Here is a 10888-nt window from a genome sequence, read left to right as displayed (position 1 = left end):
GGAATCGCTTTTGTTTGGACAAGGATATCTTCAAGGAGCTGAATCCAAGTTTAGGTTCCGTAAGTCTTTGGAAAAATCTAGTTTGTTGAACATACAGATCCAGGGCCAGCTAAATACCAAATTTATGCAGAAGATCAAAGCCCAGGCTTCATTTATTTACCTGACCTTAAGCTTACACGGAAATGAAGAACATCCTTAATTCTACTTCTATATCCCACAGATATATGGCCCATCTCCAGCTAAGTGTGAAGACTGCAGTCCTTTTTCTCTAGGGAAGCTCTCTGCTGTGCACATCAGATGAAAAGGAATAGCAAAGAAAACACTGTGATCGGCCACCTGTGATATTTGACCCCTGAAATATGTTATGAGCCACTTTTTTTTTAAGAAGGACAGGACAGGACAAGTTTACTGCATGACTGCACTGTATTCCAGAGATGTGCTTCTTCCCCCAGGCCTGCAGAATGAAAGGTGAGGTCTCCTACCACCTCTGGATATCTGACAGCCAAAACTGACATTCAGTAGAGAAATTATGCAGAATCACCCTTGGCACTAAACACAACCAATCAATAGACTAAGCTTTTATGGCTTTTACTAGAAAACCGAAAACAAACAAACAAGTCACACAAACTGTGTGACTATGAAAATGGAAAGATTCTCTCTTAGACCAGATTTTTAAATTACGTGAAATACACTTTCGGGCACTCACCAAACGGAAAGTGTTTATGTACGTTTGGGATTAATATACAGTAATCGCTTAGGTTACAAGACCTTTATACAATTATCTAATTTAACCCTCACCAATCTTGAGGTAGGTGTTACACCCACATTACAGGTGAGGAAGTGAGTTTCACTCACAAGGTAAGTGACCTTACCTTGCTGAAGGTCACGGAGATAGCAAGAGAAGATCCCGTGACGTCTCCTTCAACGAGGACATCTCAATTTCAGTTTAAGAAATAAGAATACACGGAGGATAAGCAAGGAACATGGATGTTTAGAAGTCAAGCATGATCCTCGGCTAATGCAGTTATTTCCCAAAGCTCTGCAGCACGTTTATATGGATTAAAAAAAAATTTCCGGGCTTCCCTGGTGGCGCAGTGGTTGAGAGTCCACCTGCCGATGCAGGGGACACGGGTTCGTGCCCCGCTCTGGGAAGATCCCACATGCCGCGGAGCGGCTGGTCCCGTGAGCCATGGCCATTGGGCCTGCGCGTCCGGAGCCTGTGCTCCGCAACGGGAGAGGCCACAACGGTGAGAGGCCCGCGTACTGCAAAAAAAAAAAAAAAAAAAAATTCCAAGGTTGATTAAGTCAGGAAATACTCAGTACTTGGGATAAACAGATTTTTTTTGTAGGATTTCTCAGTCTTTAATGTGATACTATGGATTATAGATGCCCAAGAGGGGAACATGTGAGGAGTGGTTTTTTTTTTTTTTTTTTTTTTTTTTAGATCTCCTCTGTTTCTTAGACTATACTTTAGAAAAAGCTGGAGTATAACTTGAAAAAGTCCTTGAAATCAGATTCAGGAAGAAAAATGAGTCTCATACTTTGGGACACATTTGATGTTCCTTCCCCACCTTCCCCTCAGGGTTTCATATATTTAAATCCCAAGTGAATTAACTTGACTTTGGCATTTGAGGGGATTGCACGACTTGGATCATCATAAAACAAATGTAGGACTGGAAATCAGCAGATAGAAGCATGAAACACAGTGACTGCAGATGGGCATGGGCGCGTGTGGCGGTCTGTGGAATTTAAGAACAAAAAAGCCCTTAAATAAGGTCTTCTTGTATAGTTTCAGTCAATTCCTGAACTTCCAAGGGCTGATCACGTAAGCTGGGATCACTGGGTGCCAGGCTACTGACTCTGGCTTTTTCCCCTCCACTCGGGAACGTACAAGCACCCTCGCGTGCAGAGAATCAGGAAGGGAACCGGACGCTTTAGAGTCACACTGTAGGGCTGGAAGGGGCCTCAGAGACCGGCTGTCCCACTGCGTTTTCTAGAGCTCACAAGCATGTGGGTCAGGCCCCAGCTGAGAGTTGACTGAGTTCTGATTTTAGTCCAGAACTCTTCTTATACCAGACCCCAATTCCCACAGCTAGATCCTCACTTCACTTCTTAAGTCAACAAAATGTACTCAGTGTTCTCAATGCATAAAAGCTGTATTTGGAAGATGAGTTTATTTCTGTAATTGTCTGACAAGAACGACCTGGACATAACTGCATCAGGGTCTTGGCTCATGAACGCCCCTTCAGCACCTAGAACAGAGCTTGGCACGCAGCATGTGCTCAGTGCATTGCTGCTGAATTAATGAATAACGTGACGTCTTAGCAGGTTATATACTATCACCAAAAATACGTATTGGCATTTTTAAAAGCTCATTGACTCTGAGGTTCTCCAAGGGAGCTGACGGGATGGTGGAGTGCGGGCCTATCAGGCAGCTGCGCTCAGCTCCCCAGATAAAGAAGTGAAACAGAACTCAGCAAGAAGAAAATGGGCTGTTTGAATTGTCACTTTGGCTCATTTATAATACTTTCTTTGCTTCCTTGCAGGTGAACAGATATGGAATCTGTACATGGTGTTTGATAAAAAATGAAATATTTCCAGCAGGTTTTAAATGGATGATTTCAGGGCTAAAGCCATTTTCTTTTCGTAAAAGAGGTAGTTAATAGCTTACATTCTTTATCACCAAACTGCTCATACCCCCTTTAAAAAATTGTTCTCCATTATAACTTTAAAAAAACTGCCTAACTAGTTTTTGAATAGGCCACATTCACCAATAAAAACTGATTCTATATCATTCTCAATCTCAAACAAAACATTTGAATAGTTATTTCTGCACACATGCCACCCAGTAATATCTTGTGACATTAAAAAATTCACTCAAATACCAACAGATTCAACTTTATAGCACCATTCCAAAATACTAAACTTTCTTTGCACCTTTATTTTAATCTTTTTTTTTTTTTTTTTTTTTTTGGTACACATTTAAAGTATGGGCATCCTGTAAATTTCTGAAAAGCCTCATAGGAAAAAAAAAACAACTCATTTTTAGGACAAAGCAATAACTCAGTTTGTAGGCAAGATGATCTCAGGCAGGCTGTAAGTTCTTCAAGGGCTTCTGTAGTCTTCATTCTGGGGTGAAAATGTAGAAAGGGTGCTAAAATCTTCCTGGGTTATTATAGAGATTATGCTGTGTATCGTATGTAAAATCTTGTTGCTCAGACTCTAGGTATCGATAACAACCATGACAACAACAGTCTTTTGTAATGATTTTACTCTTTTGATTGACAAACTTCAAAGTTTGTGTATACCTTTTATTCATACTCTGTAAGAGAGAAATTAGAATAATATTGAATTCCCTCTTACAAATCTCCGTATTTGAAGGTTGGAGCACTAGAATATGTTCTTAGCAAGCAGATGTATTTAAAGGAGAATTATAAATGGGTTTTAAATTCAACATATATTTGGCTGCCTTGTTGTATAAGAAGACTAAGTAATGTGGGAGTTGCCAGATGATGAGAATGCTTGCAGACAGAATTTTTTCTTGTAACACTGGATGGAGTCCTGTTTCACACTCTGATGATAACTGAGTGCTCTTGTCTAACTCTTCCGTGTATTACCATGAGAAATGTTCGCCCGGGTAACAGGTCTGGCGAATGGACTTGGAATTTCTGAGTCTGCTGAGATTGTAAGGTGGTGCAAAGAGGTAGAGTCAGAAGGGTGTCCGCTAACAGCCGGACTCTGCAGCCGTTTCAGAGAAATTGATCGTTACATAACAGCAGTCAACGACCCAGGAAGAAAAAGTTTAAATTAGAAGTGACAAGTATTAAAAAGCTGCTGTGCACCGGGTAGGAAGGAATATGAGGATATTAATATGCCCTGAAATAGAAATAATCACTTTGCACTATGTACACCACATACAATATAACATATTCTTTTTAACATTGCACAATATAAATATTATACACGGTGGAGTAAACTAATGCAAAATAACTTTGAGGCACACGAGAGAAACATGGAATAGATTGAACTCTGATCGAAATTAAGATGGGGATAGAAAAAGGCAGGGTGTTAAAACGTGGCAGGCCAGTGAGCTCCTGGGATCTCACCTCAAGGGCCAGCAGCCACCTCCCATGCACACTGAAAATTCTCATACCTCAATGTTGTTAGAGTTGATTGCTTCAAACAAAGACTAATTAGCTAAATACTTTGAGAAAATCAAACTGCTGCTCCCCACTCTCAAGTAGGTAACCCTTAAAGGTCCCTCCCGACCTCAGGGTTTCTTAACGAGGGGCTATGTTAGTACAGGGCTGTTTTTCCCCTATTTCTTGTTACTTGGTTACTATGAAACCACTTTAAGGAAACTAGAACAGTATTCAAGAACACCCATCACAGTGCTTAACAAGATTTAATGTACATTTATTCTTAACATGTGGAACATATAAAGATTTTATACTGAATAAATGATATTCATTAAGCCAGAGGAAAAGGAGGAATTTACATCAAGTTGTTTTCTTTTTTTTTAAACTACATTATCTTGAAATACAAATGTGGATTCTCTTCACTGAAAAATCTTTGAAGTTGTGTTTCTTCCTTTTAGCTGTATTTTTTTCTTTTTGTCTGTACTGGTAACCATTGTCTAAATCAATCCATATGCAACCATTTCCACACCTTGATTCATGAAGCAAATTGTGATCAGCTGCTCTCCCGAAATAGAGCATGACTTTATACATACAGAAACTTGTACATTACCCTCTTTTTTTTGTTTTTTTTTGTTTGTTTTTGTTTTTTGTATTTTTTCTTTTTTTTGGAGATATGGCCCTAATGAAAAAATATATAAAATAAAAATAAAAAATTATTTAAATCTACCATCACTTCGTAGTTACCACATCATGAAAAAGAAACTAAAAACTCTGTACTAAAAAAAAAAAAAAGGAAAAAAGAAAAGAAAAAATGAGGGTATGTTTAATGTACAACTTCTATATACATCACAGCCCATAGGCAGTAAAAAAAATATTTAAAAAATGATTAAAGGAATTGTGAAGAACTGTCATGTGGAAGGTCAAACAACAGACAGCAGACATGACGGTAGTGGTGAGGAAGCAATTTCTGTTGATCGTTGTCAGGTATGTGTTTTCAATCTTAACTTAAAGAAACATTGTTTTTGCTCCTAGCCTAATGTAACCATTTTCCTGTGGAGAAACCAGTATCATTTCATACTTTGACAGCTGACTGACACACCTCCGTGAGCCCCTATACCTACGTCTCTAGAAGTTTCTATTGCACAGAGCTTTGGGCGATGGGATATAGTTTTTATTTTTTCATTATTTGAAGAATAACACAGCTAGGAAATTGATAATTTTTCACCTTTTTGCCTCAGAGTGGTGACATTTTCCCATCTTAGCATCTTTTACCGTAACTTTTTTCTTTAAAGTCAATTCGCTTCCCAAAAAATGCAGTAAGACATGGAAAAAGCACATTAAAAAGAAAACCGGTGAAAAACAAAAAGTGACCTTTGAATGCACTAGACAGCAACTTTGGTTAAAAAAAAACAACAACAAAATAAAAAAAAAACCCAAAAGGATGTACTTATACACACAGATGGCAAATATGAATTTCATAACTGTTCGAATTAATTCTCTCTTTAATTCCCAATTGGTAAATAGTGGCTGGGGCAGAGGAGAAAAGATTTTCTTTCCATCTTCCTACACTGGAGAAACAAGAACAGAAAACAGCCAGTTATACGGGAGCCTCTAGTCTTCACTCACACATGCTGCCTTCTCCCTGATGTCATAACTGCCCAATCTGAAACAGTACATCACAGATGACAGACGCAACCAGAGAGTTCAGGACGGCTGATATCGAGATATCCAGCAATCGACCCTCGTGCAGAAGGAACTCGGAGCGGTTCTCGTCCACTCTGGCCATGGCCAGCAGAGCCTTGGCCGCCCTGCACATCATGTCCACGCTAGGGGGCTCTAGAGGTGGGGGCTGCATGTGCATGAGGTTATGCTGGCTCTGCTGATACTGGGCCATCGTGACCCCATCCTCTAGGAAGCTTATCAAGTTCCCGATGCTTCCTTTCTGCACAGCTATTGCCCTTGCAGCCAGCGCGTCCCCTTGGGCAAGGTTCGATAAAAGCGCCATGGACATTTCTCGACAGACTGGGTTTTTGCGATCCCCAACGTACCTAACTAACGTGGCATAGAATTTCTCCTGACGACTAAATGGAGGCGTAGCCAAGATCAGGTCCACATTGTTGTCCTGGATGCTGAGTTTACAGAGCGTCTCCAGCACAAGTCTCTGAGGCGACAGGACAGAGTTGGGTCCCACAGTGGGAAAGGGGTCTTGTGCCTCTGCCGACGGGCACACCATCCAGTGCAGCAAGCCATCCAATATTGGCAAGCAGATGCTTTCCGTGTAAGCAGACAAGTCTAGCTGCCCAGAAATGTTGGCCAAGGTGACCAACGTGTTGTCCCTCAAGACCTCGAGGCAGTCCCACCACCACTCCTCTTTGCTGCAGGCCACCCCTTTGTCCTCGTCTTCCTCCTTCTCGTAGGTCTGCGGCGCTCGTTTTCTCTCGGGATGCTCGTGGTGAAGAAGAATCAGCTTCCCTAGGATCAGCACCAAGCCCGGATGTTTGGACATTTCAGCGTCATTCCCAGGCACAAAAGACAAGCTCCGGACGATATTCGACACGCAGATGCAGCGCTTAGCCAGCGAGTCCTGCCAGTGCGCGACGGTGCACAGCGGAGCCTCGTCCCGGCTCCTCGGCTCGTCCTCCAGCAGCTTGATATTGCGGTGACTTTTGGCTTGATGGATCCCAAAGGGAAACTTACTGCTCTCGGTCTGGGTGCCAGGGTGTGCGTCTTCAGGAAGAGCCCCCGGCCGAGCAGACAGGACATCATCGATGGTTGCAATGATGCTTTTCTCTTGCTGCTCTTCAGAATCCCCTTTGCCTTCTTGCTCTTTCTTTCTACCTGTGGAGCTTAAGGGGGGAGGTGGACGCCTGCGAGGAGGAATTTCCATCTTACTCTCAAAGTGAGTCTGGATGTGCTCGGTGGTGTCCCCACCACCGAGCTGCCAGTGCAGAAGTCCACTGCTGAACTCCTGAACACGACCCAGCTTGTCAGACCGGTCGACGACAAACAGGTTGTTCTTTTTGACTATCTTTATTGGCAGCTTGTCAAACTTACTGGCTTGCCTGGGCTTCTCCTTTGGATCCACGGTGGCATCGGGGGAGGCCAAAGCCGTGCTGCTCCTGTCCTCAATCTCCGCCTTCCCACCGTCTTCCTCCTCCTCTTCCTCCTCGTCCTCCTCCTCATCAATACATTCGGCATCTTCTTCCTCTTTCCCAGAATCGTCGGCCAAGGACTGGCTGTCATCTCTCTTTACCACATTGTGATCAAGTGCTTTTTGGCTGGGGTCTCCCACTTCATATTCCATAAGAATCCCAAAAATGTCAATCAGGCATTTCCTAAAGTACTCTACTAAAAGTTCGAGAAATCCGGACAACTAGAGAGACGAGAAAGAGAAGAGGTACCGTGTCATAACCTCAGGTGCGACTGAGTGGGTGAAAATGCTGATAGCTGGCAATGCATTTGCTATGATTATTTCATGTTTTAATTCCTTTTTGGCTAGGCCAGGAAAGAGAAACCATATGTCAGCTAGAACTATCTTCCTGAATTTTTCATTATTGATCAAACCAACATTTACCATCTTTCTTATTTGCTGTTTACTTTCTTACAGTGTCAACGTGAAAACTTGTTATTTCCACATTTCTGATATTATCAGTGAGGGAGAGCTCTGCTGTTCTGTACCTTTGTTTCTGATTTAGACACAATGCAATCATGACTAGAAGAGTGGGAACGTGGATTTTCTAGACTCATTTACCCAAACTGAGTCTGTCCTCTTATTTATCTGAAACTTTGCTTGCCTGGATTTTTACGGTTATTATTCTTAGGATTTTATGGTTATTTTTGTCTCAGGTGCCATAGGCTATTCTAATTTACATTCTCCATATATTTGGGGGAGAAGATAATTTCAGCAATGTAGTAGCTCATAAACACAAATCAATTTAGTCCCTGATAAATGAATGAGAATGTTTCACAGAATGCACTTTTATATTTCAGCTATTCACAACTCCAGGTGAAAGACAAAAGCCACTATGAGAACCATCTCTGTTTCCTTTAAGCAAATGTTTATATCAAGAAAACCAACATACTCCATGGTTAGCAACTGGCCTGATCCCCTCCCTCAACCCCATGCCGCTGCATTTAGGGATGATAAAGGGTAAGTAAGTGAACAAGGATTTCTTAAGGACAGATGTTATGGAAATCAACCATAATTTCATATCCTGCTGTAAGTTTCCTGAAAGTGGGTTTGAAACAATTATTAAGAAGTAAGAGGAAACCCAAGGACCAACCAGGTAGTACTTGCCTTTAGGGGATGAAGGCACAATTTTTCAGGTGGAGGTTTGGATGTCACCCCCCCTCCCACCCCGCCCCCAACTTAAAGCTTAGTTTCTTCCCAGGGCAAGGGAAGAGGGAAAATTGCTGACACGATTCTGGTTATGAAAAAGTGTCCTCAAGGGCAGTTAGTTCACCTAGCATAAGGACGAGAATTTATTCCTCTAGCAAAGGTAGTATATATTCTTTTAATACTTATTTTCTGTTAAAATGTATTTCATGCAGTGTTTATGACCTTATTAATATACTTGCTATCAACTGAAGAATTGCCTTTCAGGGCTGTAATGAGGACTTAAATGAGAGGAGAAGGAGGAAGTGGAAGATTCTGGTCCTAGTTCAGTAGAAGCAATGCAATTAGACGTTTTGGCTTTTTTCGGCGAAAGCAGAGTTGTTCATACACAGAACGGAAAGTAACCTTTTCTGGTTTTTGTTTCTAGATAGTTCTTTAGAAGTCTGTCGTCCAGCTGACTCTTGGGCCTTTGTCCTAATCCTGTGCTCCCTTGCTCTCTTCCAGCTATTACGCTGGAAGCTACTTGAAGACTAGAACAGAACAAAGGAGGGTTTTTTTTTTTTTTTTTTAAGTAGTAGGCTTGTAAATGACTGCTTCAAAATAGCCTTGAGGGAGGCAGAGACAGAGGGAATAGACCAAGAAACAAGTTTGGCCATTGACCTCATTACTATTGCAGCAGAACGATGGGTACAAGGGGGTTTCTTAAACTGTTTTCTCGACTTCCCCGTCATATTGGTTTGGCCAAAAAGTTCGTTCGGGTTTCCGTAACAGACCAAACCCGAACGAACTTTCTGGCCAACCCAATACCATACATTTCCCATAATATAAAAATTCTCTTTAAATTTCACATTTCTTTTTAATACAAGAAAGATGTTAGGGCCCCCTGGAAAATAGGGTCATGTCTCACTGCTATCTACTGCATGGTAATGTCTCATCCAACACTGACTACAGCCCTAACTTTATGTTACATTTGGATTCATTCCCATTGGCCTGCCAATATTCATTCTGAACAACAATTTAATTTTACCACTATTGTCTATTCCATATACATACACACATGTACACACAAGGTCACTATTTTCTTATGAGAAATATAGGTATGTGTGTAGTTATACTAAAGACTGAAATAAATTATTATTCCAGACAAAATTCTCAGACAACTATACATCGATTGATGTTGGTTTATGACAGCTGCAATGATAAAAACACATGTTAGCTGGTGCGTGCTAATTACCTCAGGCCTTAGCGTAATAAGCATTAGGCACTACGTCCCTTTCTTATTCTGATGTGGTCTCAGCTGGACTGGTGCCGGCTTACCTGGGAGAGACTGAAAGTAGCGACAGTACTGTCATCATAGAGAAGAATATTAACAGTGTCCAAAGCCCAAGTACTCTCAGCCAGAAGTCCTGACTTAAGGGACATCATCACACGCCAGGCCTCAGGAGTAACTAAAAACGGGGGAAAAAACATGGACATGATTAATAGTAACTCTACGCATGAAAGAAGAGAAAATAACAAAAGAATAAGAAAAAGAAGCAGAGTGTTAAGTTAAATACTGATTTTAAACCAATGTTCTGAGGGACAGTGAAACATGGTCATTTCAGATTCTTAGGTGGAGGTGACACAGCCGCATTAAGAAACTGTGGCTGAAGAGCTTTTTGCTTTGCAGGTGAAACAGAGGTGGGAGTGGGTAAGCATGAATGAGCCCTTCTGTGCGTCTTCTTTCGCTCCGTTCACAAATGTCTCAAAGTGGCATCTTCCGAAGGCTGGTGAATACGCAGGATATAAGCAGAATTTAATTCCCCAACAGCACCTTCTCAGATACACAGCCTTCATTCTCCCGTGCTGTCTTCTGTCTGAGCTCCTGCCCACACAACATGCTGCTGACAAGTATTAGCACTTCGACGGTTCAGGTTTTTCAGGAGGTTGGCTTGAGCCAGAGCGATAAGAGGAAAGATCTGTAAGATCTGTCAAAAGATGGGGCTGGGGGGAGAGGCCCATCATGTGTCTGAAATTTCAAGCGAAGCCATCTCAGGAACCGGCGGCAGCACGTGGTTCCAGCAGTCAGAACTCCCCACAGCAGCAGCCAGGCCAGACGCCAACAGCAAGCTCCTGTGTGGGGCCATGGGTTTCCACCTTTATTTTAATTTCATCTAGTTTTCAAATTTTCTAAGATAGGCACATAATACTTTGGCAGTAGAAAAGGCAAGCTTTCATTTTAAAATAAGGAACATAAGTTTCCCTAGGTTGGTATAACATGGACTAAGAAATTTTTTAAAAATTTAAATAAATAAATATATATATTTATTTAAACACCTATACACACACACATAAACACACAAATACATGCGTATATTTTTACATATATATTTCCATACGTAACACGGTGCTCAGGGTCTATCTCTCTCTCGCC

The 10888-nt window shown here is 41.6% G+C and overlaps 1 protein-coding gene across 7 annotated transcripts in view; it reads right to left on the bottom strand.

Annotated features, from left to right (window-relative positions):
* Positions 1–2923: 2923 nt before the first annotated feature.
* ARID1B (AT-rich interaction domain 1B) overlaps positions 2924–10888 on the bottom strand; it is a gene marked incomplete at its 5' end in the record, with an annotated part of 416596 nt that continues 408631 nt past the window's right edge. For all 7 annotated transcript variants that reach the window (XM_081251587.1, XM_081251591.1, XM_081251588.1 and 4 more), the window contains 2 exons: positions 2924–7512; positions 9793–9923. In XM_081251587.1, the coding sequence (XP_081107713.1) occupies positions 5788–7512; positions 9793–9923 (1856 nt within the window). In that variant the 3' untranslated portion in view covers positions 2924–5787. The remainder of the gene's footprint in view (positions 7513–9792; positions 9924–10888) is intronic.

The sequence above is a fragment of the Mesoplodon bidens genome, assembly GCF_964165515.1.
Source record: "Mesoplodon bidens genome assembly, chromosome: 12".
In the NCBI taxonomy this organism is placed as follows: Eukaryota; Metazoa; Chordata; class Mammalia; order Artiodactyla; family Ziphiidae; genus Mesoplodon; species Mesoplodon bidens.
The sequence above is the reverse complement of the archived record's forward strand: the minus strand, read 5'-3'. Positions and strand labels throughout refer to the sequence as shown.